This window comes from Patella vulgata, chromosome 6 (assembly GCF_932274485.2).
Source record: "Patella vulgata chromosome 6, xgPatVulg1.2, whole genome shotgun sequence".
Lineage (NCBI taxonomy): Eukaryota > Metazoa > Mollusca > Gastropoda > Patellidae > Patella > Patella vulgata.
This window is the reverse complement of record NC_065884.2, coordinates 42,549,688-42,575,925: the sequence shown is the minus strand read 5'-3', so window position 1 is coordinate 42,575,925 and position 26,238 is coordinate 42,549,688. Positions and strand designations below refer to the sequence as shown.

Genomic DNA, 26,238 nt, shown 5'->3' with positions numbered 1-26,238 from the left:
GTTCAAGTCAGTGATATTCCTGAATAGAATATTGTCTTCGTTTATTTGATGGATAAACGGATATCATCAGTCAATCGAAATTAGGATTTTTCTACTACGGCCAGTATCAGAAAATGCAATACCCAAAATAAGCTGATACGACACCATGGCATTTCTTCATATTTAAAACACACATTATTGTTTTTGTCTATCACGTAACTTACAAAGTTTTTATTCATTCATGGATGAAAGACAAGTGGCACAATGATCAGGTGACAACCATAATTGAAATTGCTTTATATAAAATAAAATTCCGTAGACTATGCCATAGCCTTAAATAATAAGGACAATATTTTTAAGAATAAGTCCCTGTCAGCATGTGTATAAAATAAAAATGAATAAAACTAAAACACTATTTAAAACTAAATCTAGCAATGCTGGTTTATTGACCTAATTCCAACCGAAGCATGTCACGTTTTATCGGGAATCTGAAAGCATTGGAGCTCCTGACGGAAAAATATATTATTAATATCTGTTTCTCAGGATACCCGGTGTTCTTTCAAAATTACCGTTAAATGTGCTAATTACTCGGATTACAAACCGGATGGCTGATTCTCACTAAGGTATGACTGTTATTGTAGCCGACAAGCAAGTTGATTGTCGATATTGTCAGTATTTTTCATTACCGGTATATTTTTCCTGGTTATTTTCTTTGAGGGGAGCTATAAAAAGCGCACATCGACTGACGCTATTGCGCTCCTTTTACATGAACGTCTGCAATACATGTACATGTTTAAATATAATTTTTATAAACAAAACAAATTCAATTTCAAAGTCATGTACATGGAGCAGGGTAACTAATTGCTAATTAAATTCTATTGAACATAAATTAAAAGCTCCAAATAGTCCAAAGTTCACATTCTTTAAATGTATCAAGATTTGAAAGCATGATCCGATATGATTTAATCTTGTATTCTGAAATAAAAAAAAAAGATACATAATTTTGTTTATTAAAACCTTTGTTGAAACTGTAACGTTTTCGATGTAATTTGTCTTGGATTTGGGACATCAATCACATCACCTTTAATCCATTCTTTAAGTACAGACCAAATACTGGGGTACTGAATGGTATTCCTCAAAATGTGTTTGGCTGTTTGCAATGCTTACTCATTGGGAACTTTGAAACAAAGACAGTTTAAAAGTGGTTTTGTGAAGATAATTACATGTACATGTATAGTCAGGCCTGTGTATTGTTTTATAAATACACAAATTATGAAAATCATCAGCGTTTAGGGAACTTGACTTCTATTGTAATTTGTCATCTCTTATTGTGAAGTGTGGAATGAGTTGGGGTTGAAGAATGTCTGTGTACACTGTAAGTAAGGGTAGTTTTCAGGTACTTTGCTTGACAGCACACAAGTGTGAATGCCAGTATTTGTGTACAATATCATTATCACAGCAAGTACGTTTTATGGCAATGAGAGAATGATGTCATTGAATAATTAGAATTAAGCAACATTATAAATTATGTAAATAAGCTTATGTAAAATATGACATTTATAGATTAATTGTTTATACATGTAGGTGGTGACAATGTACATGTATATTACTATTAGTTAATCTGTCATTGTATTACATGCACCTACATTATGTACTCGACACTGATCAGCAGTGAATATTCGCCACTACTAGCAGGCTGCTACAATCACTGCGAGTGACGACATCGGTGCATGAGCTTGCAATATTAACTTTAATGGGTATAAAATGAGTAAAAGCAGACATGATATTTTCAAAAGCGTAATAATATCATAAAAAAAATCATTAATTATTTCATGAAGAATTCGTAATTTGTTCACTCCAAAATATCTATCCATTACTTTAAATCTGCTAAACGGATGTTATTTAAATTAGTGAAACCAAAAGTTATCATCCAATCTTTATGAAATTTATATGCATTATTTAAATTAGTGAAACCAAAAGTTATCATCCGATCTTTATGAAATTTATATGCATTATTTAGATTAGTGAAATGAGTGAACGCTTTAATGCCGAAATATATCATCCGATCTTTGTGAAATTTATATGCATTATTTAAACTAGTGAAACTACGAAACATTTCAGCAATTTATAATAATTACTTATAGAGTTATGGCCCTTGTTTCACTTTGTTCAACCTTGTTAATGCTCGATTAAGGGAAGTTATCATCTGTCATTGAGTCAACTTTTAGTCTGTAAATTTTGCAAAACACCCAAACCCTAGCCTTCTGAGCACCCTGGAGCAGCTTGTTACCTGGATCACTCAGTGCTATACAAATTTATTGCGGCCATTTTATATTTCATGCTCTTTATTTTAAAAGTACCATATCAATCTAAGCAGGAATGTGATTGCAGCGTAGCGATGCTCTTGTTTTATATTATTATTAGTTGTATTTATGTAAAGCGCCCAAGAGCAGCTTGCTGAGTTGAGTTGTTGGCGCTATATAAATTAATCATTATTATTATTTTTAACCTGTGTAGGGTAAACACCCAATTTACATGCCTCAGTCTCCATCAGATTGGCAAACGTCTTGATTGTACTGTTGGACATGTAGGGGCTGAAAATCTGTATGTTCTCTTGAGTTTATGTACAAGCTTACACTACAGAGTTGCAGAAATTGCAATAAAAACAAGTGATAGATTGATAATTATTATGCTGTGAAAAACAAAACCAAAGAATAGAGATTTCTTCAGTAATCATTTGTTTGTGCTCTTTGTAATTTTACTGTTTGTTACAATGTATGTACTTTATGTTTATTGGGTATAGTTTGTGCTGCACTGTTTTTAAAAAACAATTTAAAATGCTGTCAATAAGATAAATAATTTTTTCAGGTATAGCAGATGGTGTAGGTGGTTGGAGGAACTATGGTGTCGATCCCTCTGCCTTTCCTCGTACCCTCATGGCCACATGTGAGAGAATGGTTCACGAGGGTCGCTTCCGTCCCCAAGCCCCTGCCAGTGTTATTGAAGACAGCTATCAGGAATTAATGCAACAAAAAATGCCTCTAATTGGTAAGTAAAAGTATGTGCATGAAACTAACATCTATTCACGTCCATAATGTAACGAGAATTTAAAGTTCTCAGTGAAATGAATGTGGTTAGGATAAGAATTAAAATCTTCAAGGCATCATGAACGATTATAAATTGTAATTATAACTTAAATTCAGTCAATTTACTAGTTTTTCACCCTGTCCGGTCATTGAAACCTTCTTAAATTTATCAGATTTTTTTTGATCTGTTGAATCACAGAGCACTTTTTAATCCATTATCACTTGGCCTACTGAAACCACCTTAACTGGAGCTCATAAGACGTGCCCATGCTGCTAGAGTGTAGTGAACAACTATAGTGCAGGGGACTCGTGGCCTCAAGAACTGGTAAACAGTTCTAATCCTATAATTAATACAGAAAGATATCTTGGGTGGTTTGAGGTGGTCAAGAGAACTGTAGTTTTGGAGGTTTTGGACTATTCCGATCTTTCCTTCAAGGTAATGGGTTAGTCAGTGTTACATACAAAGTGCTAAAAAGTTAAAATTCGCATTAATTTAGTATGTGTAAGTGTAGGAGGACCGCACCACACATTAAAAGTTCCACAAACCTACCGACAGGGACAACATGATGCACAGACATTTTAAACAACAAATGTATATCAAATCAGACCTTTTATTATGTAAATAAAACGGTTTGGATAAAAGTCTAAAACTTTAAAAAATGTTTTTAGTAACATCTCGGATGACTTGGCTTGCATGTTGTTTTTTCTCTCCATTGTTTTGTACTACCGGTATTATAAACATGCGGCAACCTTTGTGGTCTGCTTGAATGACCTAGCTTTTGTGGGCATATGTTTTGTTGCCTGGCAACCTATCTTTAAGTATGTGTAACTGTTCATAATTCGGAGATACACATTGTATGATAATAATAGACAGAAGATGTTTATACATGTACCTGTACATTAACCTAAATACATGTTTCATTTCACCTGGTTATCATTACCATAATAACACTGAGGCATTAGCTGTGTTTTCTGTGATGGCTCTTAAAAGATGTAAGAATAGGAAACTGTTGTAAACACATTCCATTCAACTCAACATCCACCTACACATCTACTGATAACCTACCTGTTAGAAAGCTTGGCTTACTTGGCAAAGTTAAGTTTACATGAAGTGCACAAAGTATTAACAATTTATGATTGACGATATAACACTTTCTTCAAAATGTAAGAAATTTATTTAATTTTATATACGCGCACATTGAAATGGAATCAGGTCGTACATGTATATCATCGTTGCCCCATCCGTTGGTCAGGCTTCGCCAATTTCTTGTAAACACTCTACAGACTACATTTAAAGGAGGCAAGTTGCTAACTCAATATCATCCACAGTCTGCGACATTGCAAACACAACTTATTGGTCAATTTAAATCAACATTGCTGTTGTTATCTTACTGTGAAAAAATGGGCTTCTGATATCCAATATTTAAGACAAAATGAAAATTTAAAAATTGGCACACAAATCGCTTGCCAGAATGTTTTTGAGTGCCATTTGTAATGAAGCAACTCGATGAATAAGGCTAAACATATCCCACAGGAGAATACTACTGGTGTAGACTGGAATAACCAGACGCCAAACACTGTGCCATTAAATTTGGACTCTTTGCATATTTTGTTGAACATAACTGATTAGAAATTAAACGATTGAATGTAAAGTTTATAAACATTCATAATAAATTACTATATGCATTGGGACCCATTTGTATCCATTTCTAGGTGCCAAAGAATAGTGATTAAGCTCCTTTAACATGTTATTTACATTGCCATTGTTGAATTGAAGAAACAAAGGTTAGCATCCAATCTGTATGAAATTGATACTCATTATTCAAATTGGTGAAACTATTACTACATGTATATTATTAGGGTTTCACACTGCGTAGCTTGTTGGTGAAACTATTACTATATTATTAGGGTTTCACATGGCGTAGCTTGTTTGAAACACTATTGTTTTTATACGCCCACATTTTCATGTGGACGTATATTGTCGTCGCCCCTGTCTGTCCGTCCATCCACAATTGTTTGTGAACACTCTACAGGTCACAATTTTCATCCGATTTCAATGAAACTTGAAATATAGGTTTATCACCCTAAGACCTTGGTTCCTTTCGATATTGGCATGTATCGGACTGTGACTTCATGGATTATGGCCCCTGATTGTATGAAAAATCACGTTTTTAGCTTGTGAACACTGTAGAGGTCACAATTTTTATCCGATTTGGTTTAAACTTGAAATCTACAGTAGAACTTGCTCGGGCGTGCTCTCCTAATCAGCGAACACTTGCTTCAACGAGCACCAAAAAATCCCCCCAAGCGATTTTTAAGTAATTTAACCCCTACTAAACACGCACCTGTTCAATGCGTGCAACGGGCATCACGATTAATCCCCCCCCCCCCGTAAAAAATTCTACTGTTTCAACAGTCACTCCTCTAACGCAGTCAGTGGTCACTATTTTACTAATAAATTCAACAAAACATCGCCCATTCAATGGCCATTGTTGAATGATACCATCTTGTCGTTCTTTCTTTGTAACACTACCGCTAATCCCGTGAGTAGTAGTTAATTAACTGGACCCCCACTGATCAGGTACAAAAGAAATGTAAAAATAACAACCAACCCGGGATTATCTGTTTATTAATCTTTTGTTTTATTAAACGACTAACCTGATCATTGTTTTCACGCGTAATGACACATTATTTGATACTGATTGAATAAAATGAAAGTACACCGTTGTTTGTCACGATCATCTAGTATCTCTTTTCCATTGCCACTTTGTTGTTAAACAGACGTTTTAGCGCCCCCTATATTCCATACAGAGTTACACCTTCTGTAAATCGGTGATAAAATGCACCCAAGCGTAATTAATTTATGCCAGCACAAAAAGCATTAAGATTTTATTGAGTGGTCGCCGAATCGCTAAAATAGTTGGGGTGGGAAATACTCAAATTCACGGCATTTTGAAACGCTTTTAGACGCTAAGATTCAGTATGATGAAAGTAAAAGAAATGTTGGGAGGCCAGAGATCCAGTATTACTATTTACAAACATGTATACGCGATTACTTTGAATTCACAACTAGATAAAAAGTACATGTATTGTTATTGTTATACTACATGAATAAAAAAATATATGCAATCAATATCTTTATATTTTGTGGTAGGGGTTGGGGCAATATTAGGTAGCTCTACTCAAAGAGCACCTCCATTAAGCAAGCATTTTTAAATTTCCCTTGGGTGCTTGCTTAATACAAGTTCTACTGTATGTTTATAACCCAAATATCTCGGTTCCTTTCGATATTCGCGCATATCGGACCATAACTTCCTGAATTATGGCCCCTGATTGTACGATAAATCAAGTTTTTAGCTTGTGGAACCTCTGGAGGTCACAATTATTATCCGATTTAAAAAAAACGTTTGAATATATCACCGTTACACCGTAATTTTGTATGAGTTAAAATTTCAGCAAAATCGGACCAAAACTGCCGGACAAAATGACTGCCCCTCGTAAGCAAATAGTGTCAATATATAGTATATCAAGGTTGTGGGCCCTCTAGAGGTCACAGTTTTGATTCAATTTTGATGAAACTTGAAATATATAACCCAAAGATATTGGTTCTTTTCGATATTCGCGAATATCGGATGGTAACTTCCTGAATTAGAGGTCACAGTTTTGATTCAATTTTGATGAAACTTGAAATATATAACCCAAAGATATTGGTTCTTTTCGATATTCGCGAATATCGGATGGTAACTTCCTGAATTATGGCCTTGATTGTATGAAAAATCACATTTTTAGTTTATGGTCCCCGTAGAGGTCACAATTTATATCCGATTTAAAAAAAAACCGCTTGAATATGTCACCGTGCAAATGGATGACAATTCCAGGGACCGGTACATGTAAGTCATTAAGTTTTAGCAATTTGTGGGATGTTGAGAAGAATACTCGTCAAAATGTTGCAAAAATAAATTAATTTTTCTTCTGTAAGTTGTTATAGTTTATTGCAATATCCAGTTACTAAATGCCTAGCTAAAGGATTATTATCATTGGATAAATTAGTGAAATTAAGTAGCGTATGCAATTTCAACGTAAATATTCACAATTCAACAAGCTTTATTGATGGCTAGGGCTACTACTAAGCAGTTGTGGGTGCATGTTTCATTGTCTGGCAATCTATATTTTTTACTGGAAACTTATTGTATCACAATAGAATTAGAGGAATCAACAGATTATAATAAACGGAGATTGAAGCCGTTTGACATAATAATTTTATCTGTGATAATGGATAATTTCTACTACTTGTACTAGGACATAGTACTAGTATCAATCAGGAAGAGAAAACACAATTGATTTGATCTAAGTTAAATCAATAAAATAGATAGTTTCTCTGCATGGAATATCAACCAGAATCTACTTATCACCTGTCTTTATGGGGTAGGTAGGCCTAATATACATATAGTTCAAAAGTTGAACCACTCTGTGATGATTCATGATGAAATTGATTACTTCTGTAATGATTACTTCAGTTCTAGAGGACAAAGTCAATGTCAAGCTATTTTAACTATGGTGTTGTCATCTTGACATAGGTGTAAATGACATTGATATAACAACATGTCGGATAACACCCACTCACATCTTTCTTAAATCATTTAATTTTCTTTACAATATTTGAAATAAAGATGATTACCTTCATTTGAACTTGTTTCTTATTAGTCTGCACTGCATGGACTACAAATCTTGATTTTACATATTAACCTACATGTACATAGGTCTTTATTTAACCAAAATTATTATATCACTTTTGTGATTTGGGTGTCTATGTCAGACCAGATTTGTTTGCTATTTTGACATACGTAATCTTACCTTTTTAGTGGTAAAATGTATTTAATAGAAATTTAACATATAAAAATGCTGATCTGCACTTAGTTTGTTTCAGAGTACATGTATGTGTACTTGTGGAATTGTGATTTACAATCCATGTTATGATATTAATAGCTACATGTAATTTGTATTATAGGATTATAGGATTTATAGTATACCATGTAGGCAAGAAATATTGTATTTCTGATGATATTCATCGAATTCCATAGTTCAATATCTTTTGCAGTTTTATAGAAATATTGCGCAATCCTCATACATGTTACTATAGCATTTGATTTTATGTGTAGAACGCACTAGTTACTAACATAAATGAATCACACAGACAGATTATTATATGAAATTTTTTTATTTGATTTGCTAAGGAAGAGGAATACATGTATGATAACAATGTTTTTTTAAACTTCTTGAGAGTAGATTGTTGATAATGAAATTGAATCAGTATTTACTCTCAAAACTCTAATTTAGACTAGACCTGCAAGCAGCACTGAACTGGCTTTCAGGATGCAGACTAAAAGAGTGTCATACAATAGCTTATTAATCGAGCTATCCAACAATACATAAGTTGGTTGATCCAGTGATAACCGACGGAGAAATCACGTTTTTTGCAAAAGTACCCATTTTTTACGAGTTTTTTTTTTCTCGAAATAGCAGATAATTTTTAGACTACTTCTGGTTTACAAATCATTGTCCGAATACTTTTAACAAGTGGTCTGGATATATAACTTCCTTTACCGAAGGTTCATGACCATCCATTGAACAGCTTTTAGAAATCAAGAAAAGTGGAAGAGCATTTTCAGTAATTTACCGATTTTTCGATTTTTTTTTTTCAAAGATTGAGGCCCTTTTTTGGACCAATTATATTATTTCAATGCTTTTTCATTTGGATGCACACCCTTGAATTTGTATCATTTGGATGTCATATAGTTATCCATTATTCGGGCTAGCCAACAAAACTTAAGTTGTTTAGACCCAGTGACATCTAGCGTAGAAATCATGTTTTTGGCTAAAAACATCCATTTAGCAATTTTGAAAAAATTGAAGACCGTTCTCAGTATTTTAACAATTTTTCAACTTTTTTCAAAGATTGGGGCCCTTTTTGGACCACTTACTTTATTTTAGGTGTAGTTTTCGAGAAAAAAGCGTCACAAAAGGCTCCAAATAGGAAAATAATAGATTTTGGGTGTACTGGTACCATAATTTATGTCCTAACCATCGAATTAGTATCATTTGAATGTCATATTATAGTCCATCAATGGGACTATCCAACAACACTTTAGTTCTTTTGATTCAGTGACATCTGACGAATAAATCACGTTTTTCGCAAGAGCACCATTTTTTTAAAAAAAATTGTTTTCTTTTTTTGGACTACTTCTGGTATCCGGATTAATGTCAGGATAGTTTTAACAATCAGTTTTTGCACTTGAATGGTATCAGGGCTGTATAATGATATTACACTGTATATTATCTGATCGGATGAAATTGCCCCGAGAAATCCTGTGTTCAAAAGTCCCCAAAATGTCAAAATTTCCTAAAATTAAATTTCAGTAACTCCTTATACATCCTTAGAATTGTAATCAGGTCAGCTATCAAAATATATAAACCTTTTTGGAAAATCTGTAAAAATGAAAAAAAGTAATAGACCATTTTCCAAAATTTAATGATTTTTTGACATTTTTTGATTTTCAATACCTTATTTGGCCTATTCCAGTTATTTCAAAGCATTATTGGATGTCTTCCTGTGCAAACCACCAAAAGGACTCTCCAGATAGAATGTTTTTAGAAAAATCGCTGTAGTAGTACTTTTCAAGATAAAGGCCTCCAAAAACGCTCCAATTCAGAAAATTCTTCATTTTCGATGTGCCACATTTTTCGTCCTTATCATCGAATCGGTACGAAGTTGGTATCATACGGTAATTTATTTATCAGGCCGCCGAACGATGCATTAATTATTTTGATTCGATAATATTCCATGAAGAAATCGTGTTTTTTCCAAAGCATCAGTTTTTTTGCAGTTTTTCAAAAATTCAAACATTATTTCGACTACTTCCGGATCATTGTCGGGATAGCTTTATCCCTTGGTTTGACCATATGACATCATGTCTCAGAAATATCGAATTTTCCGTTTAAAAAAAAAAATAAGGGGTAGAGAAAATATTTGAAAAAGGGCGATAACTCTGAATGAAACTTATATTACTGGAATCACATTGACCTCACCTATCCAAAAATCTTCGAGATATAGGCGGTAAGGATAAAGAATAATAATAATAATTTTAGTAATCACAATAGACTTTCAGACGAAAGTATGAAAGCCTAATTAGTGTAATAATATAAGAGATAAGGTGGCTATGAAGACCTGGTTATCCTGAATGTCAGTGACTAGTTTCGTTCATATTGAACTCTTTAGACTGATTGGAATCAACCACCACTTTGACGGAAGATATTCTCTCGGCTAAAAAATCTTTATTCTCTCAGCTACAAGAGATATGTAGAATCAAACCGGTCCAGAGCCGATCTTGTTGATAAGAAGCCGCTCATTTGACATCGCCACATAACCGAAGGTGAATAGGCCTACCCGTCCAGTTAATACAACGGACAATCTGACATCGGTCCACAAAAGAGAGACACATACTAGTCGCCTCTGATTTCCAAGGCATTATAGTCCTAATTAGTGTAACTAAAAGCCTGCCCATATCCACTCTTATACAATTTCAGCCTGCAACAAAAAGAATATTCAAATCAAAGCCCCTTACTATGTTAGCAAGATGTAGATACACATGTAATGTGACGGTCGTTTTTGTTTGTATTTCAGAGGAGAGCCAAAAAAAGCTCCCCTCAATCAACGAATTGAAAAAAATCGCTCCCCTCAAAAAAAGTCTCCCAGTTTTGATAAGAAGAGTAATTTAGAAATTAAGCAGAGTGAACTGATATTAAGGAGAGTGATTAGTTATGTGAATGGATATGGTTCTAAGTTTCAATAACTGCATGTAATGGGGTCATTCCTGGTTTCATTGATGATAATAAACCCCCAATGACTATGTAAAGGAGAGCGATTTTCAGTTTTAAGGGGAGGGAAAAAAAACTCCCCTCTGTCGACATTCAGGTGAGCGGCAGGTGCTCGAGAGCGATCGCTCGCCTTAAAAAAACAATGACTGATGTGAGCCACACTTTCATGTATTTTTAATAGTAGAGTCCCCTGTAGGTCCTTTGATCTATTCGCATGTAGTAATACTAATACAGAACAGTGTTGCTTGTATTTGCTAGTTTTTCATAGAAATTTACAAGCTGAAAATAATTGGTTAGCTTGGAATTTAAAATTAAATTCTGCTTTAAATTGAGGTGGTCTGTTCAATTTTGGTGTAGATGTTCATTAAGTTTATGTCTTGACTGAATTCGTTGATCAGCATCATCTGCTTTGGGCTAAGCAGAGATAAACAATTTGATTGACAAGACTTTAGAACACAACAACTTTCTAATTGAGATAGAATGGTCAATACTATGACTAACATTGATGATGAGCATTTTCTGTTTGGATAATTTGCCCATGCTTTGGAACACGATAACTTTGAATCTAATTGGGTGAGAGTAATGAAACTCGATTCTGGTATATACATGTAGGTTCATTACATCAATAATCATCATATTGATAATTGGGCTCAGGTTAAGTTAATGGTATTTATTAATTGCTCGATGCTTTGTAAAATGATCAATCTGTATGAGATTTATAAGCATTATTCGAATTAGTCAAGGAGCCTATTGAATTTCAACAATTTCTGTTAATTGCTTATGGCCCTTGTCTCACTTTTTGAACAACTAATGATTTATAGTCCGGCAGCAGGTCGACAAACCTGGAAATATAGTCCACCTGATGTTTTTTGATGGATTATATACCTTCAGTATGTGTAGATTCAGAATCCGGATGATGCCACCCTGGCAATCTTAAGGAAATTTAGATATTCAAGATGGCTGCCTTGAGCCATTTTATGGTTATTTAGTGTGGTAAAATATGTGACAGATTCTCTCAGACTTCAGTTTGAAGATGGTTTCCATAAGAATTCGACCCGCTGAATCCAATGAGCTTTGGTATTCCTCCTAAAAGTGACGGCTATGTCCGCTAGGGGGCCAAATTCAAAATGGTGGCTTATTTTGGCAGGAAACTTATAAAGTTCCCTACAAAGGTGTGTAATATATTGAAAAATATGTTTTCGTTGTATTATATATCTTCAATATACTGGTATTCAGTGGTATGTGTGGTTTCAAAATCCAGATGATGCCAACTTGGCATCCTTTGGGAAATTGAAATATTCAAGATGGCTGTCATGAGGCATTTTCTGGTTATTTACTTTAATTTTAAATGTGATAATATATTGAAATATATTTTTTGGTTGTCAATTTCTTCAGATATGAAGATAAAAACAAGTTTGACCAGAGGGTATTCCAACCGATGATATTCTTCGCCTTATATTCTTATAAGGACACAAATTATGCACGGTCAAACACAATCAGCTGTCTGACCATCGTGAGTTGAAAGCAAATGTTTCTAATGACTGTGGCTCACATTTTTGTCTTGTGCAAAACTCCGGTATTTATCTAACTCACCCTCTCTTGAATCACTGCAATACTTGCAATCGGTAGAACAGCCCATTCATGTCATGCAACAGGGATGACATTTGTCTTGCCAGTTATTTCGTCATTGATAAAGTTGGGGTTGTGTATCACGCTGACAAACATTTTCCATCCGTTATTCCACTCAGTTTTCTAGTGGAGAATGTGACACGGACGGGTGTCAAATCGGATCATAATTTATGCTTGACAATTCGCTCTCCGTAGCTTCTGTTCATTTGGCCCTGTAATTTTTGCTCTTACTCGTGTGATACATAAGTTTTTATACGCCCACATAATGAAGGTTGGATACGAATTTCGGGAAAATCAAAATGGAACTGCTTGACAAAATGGCCGCTCTTTGTACACAAATTGTGTAGAAGTGTGTAATACGAAGGTTGTGGACCCTCTAGAGGTCACAATTTTTATCTTCGAGTCCCTTGTTACAAATGGCGCTGAAACGCTTTATGGTACACGATACCAATGTTAAAATGTTTATTTTGTCTTAAATATTGGATATCAGAAGCCCATCTTTTCAGGGTAAGATCACATCAACGTTGATTTAAATTGACAAATAATTCGTGTTTCCAATGTCGAAGACTTTGGATGATATTAAGTTAGAGACTTATCTACTTTAAAATGGGGTTTGGCAACTGGACTTTTATGATCCTTGTTTAAATAAAAAATCCTGATTACTATATTGTAACTGCGTATTATAAATGCTCCTATTACATACAAAAGAATAAACACGCGACAACCTCTGTTGACTGCTCGAACAACTTTGCTGCTTTAATATGTTTCATTGCCTGGTAACCCAACTTGTTTATTTTCTATTATTATGATTTTATTTTTCAGGTAGCAGTACAGCTTGCATTGTTTCTTTACATCGTGAGGAAAGAACCATCTATACAGCTAATTTGGGTGATAGTGGCTACTTATTGATACGAGACAATCAAGTAGTCCATCGCTCCCAAGAACAACAGCATTACTTCAACACTCCATACCAACTATCTGTAGTACCACCTAGTCAAGAAGGACTTGTTCTTAGTGATAGGTAACAATTTCTTCTTTAACTGTCTGCACAAAAAGTTTAACCCTCCCAATCTCATCAGTTCCCAAAAGTACAACATTTCTCAAAATATTGCATTCTCAAACTAGATATTTCATCTTATTCCTTTGGTCACTCCAATCACAACCTGCGTATTACTGATTTCTCCTATGGGTCATTCCATATCAACTGGACCAATGGTGGGAACATGACCCCCTCCAAAAAAATTATAAAAAATATATGTTATAGTATATTGGCTTAAACTTACAAATCCGAAATTTTACCTCTCTAGGTCAAAAACTCGCGGAGATATGGTCATTTGAAATTGGGGTACTGAACAAATCATAAATTCAGTAATGCTTTAAACTCACATTTCTAACAGGAATAGAACTCGCTAACTTTGTAAACTAAGACAACGTTTTTGAGGTAGATTACGAATTTGGCATCACACTCATTGTCCAATGCATACTCTTTGCGCGACCAGGTGGCAAAATGTGAAACAAATGAACTATTCACTTTTATTTTCCGGATTTCCACAGTCTCTGTATACTATTGTATACACAAACTCCAAAATTGGCATAGTTAATGTCAGTTTGTTTTTTATCAATTTACAAAAGATTCTGAGTTGATGGGATATATATACTTTTCCAAATAGTCTGTCTCGAAATTCAATGCACACTGAAAACGTACAAAATGTACCCACTTTCACCTTCAATTTTGGCCATGTGGGAAAAAGTAAGGACACCGACCCGGTCTGACGGGGGCTTTATATTGTTAATTGGCACTTGAAATCTTTGCGGTGATGGCTATTAGTATTATCAAAATGGTTGACTTTTCATGTTGATTTTAAAGAACTTTTATGACCTATACTCCTCAGTCGTGTCTATTTACAGTTTCATTTTGCATAGATTACAAATATGTAATCATTTTGGATGTACATTGTATTGGTTAAATTTTATTTTGCTTCCAAAATGAGAACAAACAGGTTAATTAATAATATGCTTCACAAATTGGAATATTGGGTTCTGACGATCAGATTAAAATTATTTCTGAAAGACTTAGACCCCTCATATTTGTCATTTGAGATCAACTCTTTTGGGATCCAGGGAGTATAGTCTGGAGGCTCAGAGTAGGGGGGTCCATCAAATGGGCACAAAACCATACCCAACTTTTCTAGAGTAAAATTTTGCGTAGAATACGTTGCCGATTGGTAATTAATCTGCCGTTGGGGCATTTTCGAGATATTCGGGTTCAAAGGTCAAATGGGTTCATTTGCACTGAAAGTGAATGCGCAGTCATTATGAAAAGAAGCTGAAAATGATCTAAAGTAATCACACTTTCAATAAAAATGTAAACTTGCTAAATTCACCATTAGTCTTAGTGACCCAGGAGGTCAAAAGGTGAAATTTACCGGTCTAGTATAGTTTCAATTTAGTATTGCTTTAAAAACAGGTGAAAACTTGTTTTGTATGCTTAGAAAGTTGAACATCTACATATGTAGCTTCACTATCACAAAACGCCTCAAAACTACAGGCCGCAATTCTTAATGCATTATTGTGAAACTTTGCATACCAGTACATGTACTAATTATTCCTTGTACCCTAAGGACGTTTTTGGTGCAACCAGACCCCCAGGCGCAGAGAGCCACGTTCAATGTTTGTATGTGTCAGTTTGTCGCCTACAAGCAACAATTCTTAACCGATTATCTTGAAGTTGTGCAAACATATTCCTTATACATTAAGAATGTTATTGTTAGCTGTTGTTTTTCATGCATGACCAACCCCCAGGGTCAGAGCCACGCCTTTTTTTTCTTTGTGTGCCTGTGTGTTTTGTTCATTTTGAAAACTTTTCATACTTAAACAGGGGTGCACAATTTCACTTTTGAACCACTAGCCCATGGGCAGGTTTCATGACAAAATTTGCTAGCCCTACAGAAAAATACACCTGCCCTGAATATAAAAATAAGGTTGTTTTGTTTTTAATTTATTTTAATGACTAAACATAAAAATAATAACAAAGTAACAAATATTTAAGCATCCAAATGTTTCAATACTGTCTCAACCTATCCATATTATCATAAATAATGTATTGGATGTTATAATTGTAATAGACAGCAACAACCATAAACGGAGGGATAAAAAGGAAAAAAATATCAGAAAAAGTTTGTGTTGTTCTATCGGTCGTTTTTATAGCTACGGGTTCAATTTAAGTGTATGCCATATTGAAAATCAAATATTACAATACAAGAATACTAAATTAAACTATACAATATGACTTATGAGTGCTTTCTCAAAAAATGCCCATAAACTAAGTCAAATAAATAGCCTTTTTCGGATCATGCGATTTACGGACCACTATGACACAATGTCATTCAGTCTACCGGTACCTCTCACTATTGTTAGCATTTTTCACATTTCTACCTACATAAAGTATATTTTAATCAGAAAATCAATGATTCCTTTGGAAAATCAAAGTGTGGGTATAGATAATTCATGAAACAGGGATAATTCTAACAGTACCACTGGTCATGTGGAAAAGTGAGCGAGAAGACACGTGATGTAAAAACGCTATATTATTACACTGTTTGCAATCTTCGTGAAATGAACACTTGGGAGTATTTAACAATATTTATGTATCATTAAACAATAAATGCAGTGAATGACAATAAAAGGAAGACATATTTTCACAAAATACACAGAGAAAAAAAAATTGTGGTATCTCCGTTAAGGAATGTTGTCATTCGACAATACTCATTAATTTTAGAAAAGTTATTTTTAGTACCGAAAGCTATTACCGGTAGAACTATCGTGTGCTTAGTAAGTTATTGTGCCTGAATAGAATCTATTCGGCTATTATTATTGCGCTTACTGGAACTAAAATGCTTTAAATAATCACAAAGTATTGTTCAATTTCAAAGAATTTCTGTCAGAGAAAATCGACCTGTCCGCAGGTGAATGGAATGCAAAATTTCAGCTGTCCAACACAAAAATTAACCTGTGTCGGGCGATGGGAATTGTGCACCGCTGACTTACATGTATTTCTTGTACCTTCAGGATGACAGCTATTATTTTTGGTGCATGCCTGACCCCCTGGCGCACAGCAACAAACTTTTTTTTATGTTTATCGCCTAGGGGACGCAATTCTGAATGGATCATCTTGGAACTTGACAGGGGTCGGGCATGCACCAAAATCAATAGTTGCCGTCCTTTGGAAGTTTGGAATTGCAGTCTGTGGATGATAACACAAAAATCTGTTGTTGCTGTGCCCCTGGGGGTCGGGTATGCACCAAAAATAATAACAATCATTCTAGGAATATATATATATGAAAAGTTTTCAAGACGTTCCATTAAGAATTGCAGTCTGTTGGCAAATACACACAGACACACAAAGAAAAATGGGTGTGGCTCTGACCCTGAGGGTTGGGCATGCACCAAAAACAATAGAAAACATCCTTAGGGTATAAGGAATAAGTATGCAAGTTTCAAGACCATGCGTTAAGGATTGCGGCCTGTGTTTTTCAGGTGTTTGGTGATAGTGTAACAACATTACTGTACTTCAACTTTCTTGTATGTTATAGTAGGGTAATTGAAGTTTCATTATCAAACTTTTTCAGAATTTTAACCTTTGTCCCACATAACCAAAATTGAAAGTGAAAATGGACTTTTTTGTACGTTTGTAAATTGATAAAAGACAAACTGACATTAACTATGCCAATTTGGGAGGTTTTGTATACAGTAGTGACTTTGCCAGTGAATAGTTCATTTGTTCCACATTTTGTCACCTGGTGGCACGAACTGTGTGAATCGCACATTGTGTGTGATGCTAAATTTGTAATCTACACCAAAAGTTGTCTTAGATTACAAAGTTAGAGCGTTCTACTCCTATTAGAAATGTGAGTTTAAAGCACCCAAAAACCTGAAAAAAATTACTGAATTTATGATCCGTTTCAGTTCTGTAATTTCGACCTAGGGAGGTATAATTTTGGATTTGTTAGCTTAAGGCCATATACTGCATGTATAACATATATTTTAGAGGGGGTCATGTTCGCAACTTTCCGAAATTTAAACCAAAAGAAGAAGCACATGGTGTTAACAACTGTATAATGAATGGTCTGAAATGTTTGTGTATTTTTAGTTAGTCTGCAAAACATGTGTTATGTGATGTTAACATTGGAACTGTTGTTCAGATATTTATTGTGGAAGGATGATTTGATTAATTCCATGTGTGTAATTTACCTACAGTTATAATGTGTTGAACAGTGATCATGATGAGTGCAAAATGGAATTTGGTTAATCACTCTTCAGTCAGTAGGGCACTGGTACTTGGTGCAGCAGACTGTAAGCCATAATTTTAATTAGTGCTAAAAATGCAGCGTATCTTTTCAGTATTGTCACATTAAAGATATGTTTCTCAAGATTAATTAGGTTATGAATGATAGTACAACCAGAACACCTTATTTTTAACAGGAGATCCATGGTGGTTAAGTGGGTAAGAATCTGGCTCGCTAGTCTGGAGGTCTCGGTTTCGCTCCTGGTGTTGGCCGGGAAAGTTCATCAAGATTTTCCAGCGTGGTTTCCCCTTGTCAGTGGTGCAGGACGGAGGGCCTGACAAGGACAGCTGTCTAGTCATAATTTGTCATAATTAGCAATACAACACACTTCATCTATTGCTAAGTTAGGGTTGTAATCTTAGGATTTATAGATTTAAAATGGATTAGGGTTCACCATTCATATATACTTCATACTCATAGCCCACAAGATATTTTATTTAGGGAATGGAATGCCACAACATTTAGATTTTCTTCTCACTGTGTATTATAACTGTTTTCTCATCACATTTGATTTAGAGCATGCATTTTGGTAGATTTGGCACTGCAATTAAATATGTTTTTATACGCCCACATTGAAATGTGGTCGTATATTGTCGTAACCCTGTCCGGCGGTCCGGCGTCCACATTTGCTTGTGGACGCTCTAGAGGCTAAAGTTAATATCTGATTGACTTTAAATTTATACACAGTGTTTAAGGTCTTGAGACGAAGAAGCCTATTGATTTTCAGCGATTTCCGATAATTACTGCCAGAGTTACGGCCCTTGATCACTTTGAAAAATCTTGTGGACGCTCTAGAGGCCAAAGTTAATATCCAATTGACCTTAAATTTATACACAGTGTTTGAGGTCATGAGACGAAGAAGCCTATTGATTTTCAACGATTTCAGATAATTACTGCCAGAGTTATGGCCCTTGATAACTTCAAAAAATCTTGTGGACGCTCTAAAGGCCAAAGTTAATATCCGATTGACTTTAAATTTATACACAGTGTTTAAGGTCATAAGACGAAGAAGTCTATTGATTTTCAGCGATTTCCGATAATTACTGCCAGAGTTATGGCCCTTGATCAATTCAAAAAATCTTGTGGATGCTCTAAAGGCCAAAATTAATATCCGATTGACTTTAAATTTATACACAATGTTTAAGGTCATGAGATGAAGAAACCTATTGATTTTCAACAATTTCCTATAATTACTGCCAGAGTTATGGCCCTTGATCACTTCAAAAAATCTTGTGGATTCTCTAGAGGCTAAAGTTAATATCTGATTGACATTAAATTTATACACAGTGTTTAAGGTCATGAGATGATGAAGCCTGTTGGTTTTCTGCGATTTCTGATAATTATTGCTCGAGTTATGGCCCTTGATCACTTCAAAAAATCTTGTGGATGCTCTAGAAGCCAGAGTTAATATTCGATTGACTTGAAATTTATACACAGTGTTTATGGTCATGAGACGAAGAAGCCTATTGATTTTCAGCGATTTTCAATATTTGATGCCAGAGTTATGGCCCTTGATCACTTTGAAAAATCTTGTGGACGCTCTAGAGGCCAAAGTTAATATCTGATTGACTTTCAATTTATACACAAGTGTTTAAGGTCATGAGACGTAGAAGCCTATTGATTTTCAGCGATTTCCGATAATTACTGCCAGAGATATGGCCCTTGATCACTTCAAAAAATCTTGTGGATGCTCTAGAGTCAAAAGTTAATATCCCATTGAGTTTAAATTTATACACAGTGTTTGAGGTCATGAGATTCCTATTGATTTTCACCGATTTCCGATAATTACTGCCAAAGTTATGGCCCTTGATCACTTTGCAAAATCTTGTGACGCTCTAGAGGCTAAAGTTATCATCCGATTGACTTCAGATTGATACACAGAAATTAAGATCAAGTATATGGATTTTCAATGAATTTTTATGACTTGAACAGTTAAATCCATGATATTAAAAGCTTTGCATACAAAACGTTAGCATGGGGAAGAACTTTATAAAAACCAAACAAATTCTAATAGTTTTCTGATAATTACTTCGTGAGTTGTTGCTCTTAATCAGATTTTAGTGTATTATAAATGTTTCATTACTGAAAAAAGTAAAAATATGCGACAACCCTTGTTGACTGCCCAGACGATTTAGCTGCTGTGGGCGTATGTTTCGTTGCCTGGCAACCTATCTTTCTGCATGTCGTTAGTTTGGTAAAGGTGGTTAAGATCGTGAACCCTGATTCAAAACTAAAAAAAAAGGTTTATTTGATGGGATCCCCTTTCAAAAGGAATAAATAAATCACAAGGACTGACACATGTTAATGATAAAAAATAAAGCCTTAAAGGAGTATTAAATTTTCAGATTTAGTGTTTTGTTTACTCTGGTACATGATCAGTATACATGTATCTGATTGCCCAAGGCTAACATATATTAATATTATCATAATGATTGATGTCTGTCTGGAATATGTATAGCTTATGTAATAAACTAATATTATTATATTTGTACGTTATTTTAAAGATACATTCCCGGGTACAAACTGGGTGATTTGATGATATATTTGGACTAAAAACATATTCAAACTAATTCATCATAATTTTGCTTCAAATCCTTCTCAAAACATTGCAATTGTCAGGGAATACCCGGCTATAAAAAATCGATCAAAAGAGGTCATGTTTGTTTCACGTGACTTACGGGTGCGAAGTCAGAGGAGAATTCATTGCATACACAAGACGATGTTGTCTTTAATCGCTGACTATTTATTACAAATATCGAAACCTAATTAAATTCTCGGATTATCCACTGCCCGCGTCTTTTTTGGTGATTTTTATGTCAGAAAGTGTTGCACGTCTAACTCTTCATAAAGTTTATCAACATGTACATCAAGCGCTCAATCTCCGCATGCAACCTTTGACGTCGAGACGCGTGCAGATATTCCTAATCGTCTGGCTGTCGATTAGGGGAACCCTGACATTTTTGTCCTGTATAAGCTCCATGAGTGTTTTTCGGGGAATCCAGTATTTTTCTAGTAAGATTGGATATCTCTACTTTCAATATATACCAAAATTGCCATACTTTCATTGGAAATAACCACCTGATAAATACTTTTCTGGGAACCTATCTTTAAAATAACTAACAGTATTTCCAAATCAAATGAAAAGTGTCTCCTACCCTCAGATAATGACGTTTCAGCTCTAGCAAAACAATTTTCGTCCTTCTTTTGTGAACAGGTAGCTAATATTAGATTTCAGCTGGCACAGCAACTCCCCATGACAGTGAATTATACACAAGACCGGAGTTTGAGCCAACATCAGACACTGAAATTTCCAAAATTACTGTAAAATCTGCAAATAAATCCTGTGACCTTGACCCACTTCCTACATGGTTATTAAAATGTTCATTGTCGATTTCTCCAATTATATCCTCCATTGTAAATAGTTCATTGAAATCTGGAAAGGTGTGTCAATCACTGAAAAGTGCCCTTGTGTTACCATTACTAAAAAAGACGAATTTAGACCCAGACATATTTCAAAACTACCGCCCAGTCTCTAATCTGTCATTTTTATCTAAAATCATAGAAAAGGTTGTAGCTTACAGATTCAAGGATCATATTGCACAGAACAATTTAGATTAGCCATTTCAGTCTGCCAACAAGAAGAGTCACAGCACTGAGACTGCCCTTGTTTGAGTCCATACTGACATCATCAGTCGGATGAACAACTGGGACTGTGTTTTCTGTTATGCTTAACCTTAGTGCCGCTTTCGAAACACAGACACTTCCACATTGTTATTCCGATTAAAACATCGTTTTGGGATCGAAGACAGTGCACTATCATGGCTCGCCAGTTATCTGGATTGTCAGGAGCAAGTAGTAAATATCCATAACAGTAAATCTCCTCCACAAAGGCTGAAATATGTGCCGCAAGGTTCGGTCCTGGGACCACTCTTGTTCACAGCATACACCTCTCCTTTAGGAGACATCATAAGAAAACACAAAATTGACTACCAACTTTACGCCGATGATACACAAATATATCCTAGATGAAACTAAATCTTTTAAAATTGAACAATGATAAAACTGAAGTGATACAACTTTTGAAACCTAAATGTAATACAAATCTTAAGTTAGCCCATAATTCTGTGAAAATTGGAGATGCCAATATCCCATGGTCAACGTCTGTACGAAATCTTGGTGTAAATTTCGACTCTTCACTGGACATGAAATCCCATATCTCATCTATTTGTAAATCTTGCAATTTTCATCTGTACAACATCAGTGGAATTGTGGAATCCGTCCTTGTATCAATTTTGAAACCTGTAAACTACATGTGTACTTGTCAACTCCTTTATTACATCCAGACTCGATTATTGTAACTCATTGCTTTGTTGGACTTCCCGCAAGAAGCTTATACCCCCTCAAACTCATTCAGAATAAAGCTGCCCGTATCTTTTCACTAACACCTATCGTTCACCCACCATCCCTGTCTCAAACAACTTCACTGGCTTCCTGTTTCTTTTTGCATCGATTTCAAAATTTTGTGTCTTGCATATCTGTCAATAAACTGTCCTGAATCGCCTGTATATCTTAAAGATCTTCTTAACCATTGTAAACCCTTACACCAACTTCATTCTTCAAATCTTCACCTCCTTGAGATGCTAAAAAGTAATACTCTCCTCGCTCAACTTGGGAACGATATATCCTTTAAAACAAGGACCAGTTCAAGTTTTGACGTTTTTAAAAGATTCTAAAAATAGAATTGTTCCAAAAAGCCTTCACGTAATGGGGGGCTTGGATGGCCGAATGGTTAGCCTGTGTGTGCTATATCATGAGGTCTGTCATTGAGTCAACTGAATTGGTTTCGATTCCCAGGTTGTACGTGACAAGGAGTAAGGTCGTCTGTCCAACCTCATGGGTTTTCTCCGGGTCCTCCGGTTTCCTCCTACTGCTAAAGAACCCTATGCGCAAGCGAATTATTGAATTAAAATTGAAGCTTGTGTTAGTCCTGAAATGACCTAATTTGTGTTGAGTGGGCGTTGAACCCCATTTCTCTCTCTCTCTCTCCCCCCCCCCCCTCTTCACGCAATTATCTCTTTAGTTTTACATTTACCAATTATTTTAATATTTTATATTTTACCTATACACTACTGTTTATTTGTTTTCTCAAATAGTTTAATTTTAATTTGTTATGATTTTCTATCTATTTTTTATCGGTATCTGTACCCTGCTATTTTATTTTTTTTAAAATCCTATTATCTCGTTTTACCAAATAGTTTTATTTTATTCTTGTATGATTTTCTATCTATATTGTTTTACATTGTGTACTCATAATCATATCTTTTTTTGTGCAAGTGAAACAGAGAAGCTTTACAAGCTGGATTTTGGCGCTATACAAGTTCAACAAATTATTGTTATTAAGTATTATCTTGAATTAATGAATAGTAGTAGAATAGATATTGAACTTGTTTTGTATTTTTGGTTAGATCAAGGAATTGAAATTTTGAATGGTTTAATCTTTTAAGACAAAGAAATCAACATGGTTATTATTACTATATTACTACTATAAACTGTTCCTGTAGATTCATGTTACTATGTGCAATATGTAAAACTCTGTTTTAATCAATTCATCTCTATAAGCTTTGTAAAGCACCACAGAGCAGGTATTGCCTCGATTTTGTTAACACTGTATAATTGAATAAATTAAATTATGTTTGTCAAACACATACAGCTTAGAATTGTTATTGAAGAAAGAAATGACCTCCTACTAGGCAATCTGCCTAATCTTTAGTTTCTCTATGGATAGTGTTGTATTGTCTAGAATACAGAATTAGAAATCAACTTTTTGATAAGTTAGCAAAGGTTTAGTTCTGGTCATTTTGCCAAGTAGGAAAAGCTGATTATAAAGTATTACCTGGTGTGTCTGCTAAAAGAACTGATACCACTTGTCACGCTGTGTTTGTAATGACTTTAATCTCAAGTCTTACTTGGTCAAATTAGATAGAATCAATATTGGCTGTTTATTTATTATGTTCTTGATTCGATCTGCAATGAAAAATGTCATTGGCGTAAAGTTACAAAGAAATGTAGAGCATCTAATTTGACACCAGTATGATCAGTCATTGATTGTTGTTGTTTTGTTGTTCTTAATGTTTAACGTCCAATTCCACCGAAGGTGATATCGCAGACAAGTTGTCTTATTTTCATTTTTATTATCTTGGCGCAGTTGTCTTATTTTCATTTATATTGTGTTGGCACATTTCCAGTGTCTTTCCTGTGGGAGGAAACCAGAGTACCTAGAGTAAACCCATGAGGTTGAGAAGGCGCCCCTATCTCCAATCCACATACATTGTACGCTCACACCAGGGAAACCGCAAGCCAGAGGTGACTGACCAGCTAGAGGTAGAAGCGCGACACTCTAGACCACTTGGACATCCCCCCGCCTTTCCCAGGTCATTGATTGTAAAGTAGTAAACCCACGAGGTTGAGAAGGTGCCCCTGGCCCTATCTCCAATCCACATACATTGTACGCTCACACCAGGGAAACCGCAAGCCAGGGGTGACAGACTTGGTCATTCCAACCCCCGTCATTGATTGTAAAGTAGTCTCTCCTTTATACATGTACTCGTATATTCAGGTTAGTACTCCATTCCAGGGTGATTTGTTCATTTATTATCGTGTAGACATCCACACTATTCGTATTACATTTGTATCTTGTGGCCAAATTATGCTTTCAATTCAACATTACAAGTACAGTTCTATGGACAGAATCGTTTGTTTTAGCAGATGATAGAAAGTTAACCAACATTAAGATAAAATTAAAACAAGACAATGTAGAGGACACCAAAAATGAAAGAATATTAAAGGAGTTAAATAAATTGCTAATACTTGGGACCTAGAAATTGACACAAATGGGTCGCAACACATATAATAATATAATATATAAACTGATATACATTCATTCGTTTCTGTTTTACTGTAATTTCTAATCAGTCTCAATCAAATGGCAATCTGTAGCTTCTGGCTATTCCAGTGTACACCGATAGTACTTACTGTGTGTGCTCTCCAGATAAGAATATGGGTCACTGTTTGACTTGTGGAATATGTCTAGCCTCGTTTGTTGAGTCCCTTGTTAAAAATGTTACGTGGTTCCCCATTGGCGTGCACGTAAGAGATCCCTTGACAGTTGGAATTCGATATAAGAGTAGGCCGTAGTGGAGCTGTACAGGCAAAATTTCCCTTATACATGTAGCACACTGTATGGCATATGTTGTCTTCATTAGCCCAGTTCAGAGCAGAACAGTAAGAAGTTAAACCCCATGCGTATGCCCATCTTCATTAACCAGGTGGGTTCATTCATTCCATGTATATCCTACCTGCTTTTAATACTCAGAAAGTAAATATAGAATTTATTTGATTTTCTTTTTAGTCCTGATATGGCTGAGAGTAATTCCCATGCTGTAGAAGAAGGAGATATAATATTATTAGGTACTGATGGTTTATTTGATAATATGACAGATATGATGTTAGTAGAATATGTTTCTAAATTAAAGGTAAGTATTACATGTGTATGTATAAACAAATATCAACAGCCCATTGTTCAGATCAAAAAACATTATTCACTCAAAGCCATAAAAACACAATGCCAAATTCAAAGTTTATTTACTGCAACAACTAATTGACAAAATCAAGATAACAAGCATCTGTTGATAATTTCATGAAAGAATTCACTACAAATGCACAAAACCCTGAACCATGAAACAAAGCAGGGGTCAGCTGAAGTCAATATTGGGTATGTCCACCCTGAACTCTTACACATGCCTGAAGTCGCCTTGGCATGGACTGGCACAAATGTCTCACTAAAAGAGACCCATCATAAGTTTCACCTATGTGCCATAATATAGGAAAGCCCAAGAAAACGTTTACCAGAAATATTTCACAAATTAGGCTTTGCGTTTTTAATGGCTTTGAGTGTACATTACAAGCTGTTAGTCCGGCAGACTTCTGGCTGAACCTGGAAATTGTATACAAAGTTTTATATGATTGATTTTGGTAGCCCTGGGTGTCCTCTTACAGAATTTGGCGGGTGAGAAACTCAAGATGGCATCCAAGATGGCAAATAATCCACTAGATGCTAAAGTTAATATCCGATTGACTTTAAATTTATACACAGTGATTTTCAACGATTTCTGTTAATTACTGCCCTAGTTATGGCCCTTGGTCACTTTTAGAAAATTCTGATGGAGGCTTTAGAGGCTAAAGTTAATATCTGATTGACTTTATATTTAATACAGCCTTTAAGGTAATGAGACGAATAAGCCTATCAATTTTCAACGATTTCCCTT

General features: G+C 35.0%; 1 protein-coding gene across 1 annotated transcript in view; it reads left to right on the top strand.

Moving 5' to 3' along the window:
* Positions 1–26,238, top strand: part of LOC126823295 (protein phosphatase PTC7 homolog) — a 37,537-nt gene that overhangs the window by 5,076 nt on the left and 6,223 nt on the right. The window contains exons 2-4 of the mRNA XM_050552045.2: positions 2,848–3,027; positions 13,392–13,590; positions 25,323–25,446. Of these exons, the coding sequence (XP_050408002.1) occupies positions 2,848–3,027; positions 13,392–13,590; positions 25,323–25,446 (503 nt within the window). The remainder of the gene's footprint in view (positions 1–2,847; positions 3,028–13,391; positions 13,591–25,322; positions 25,447–26,238) is intronic.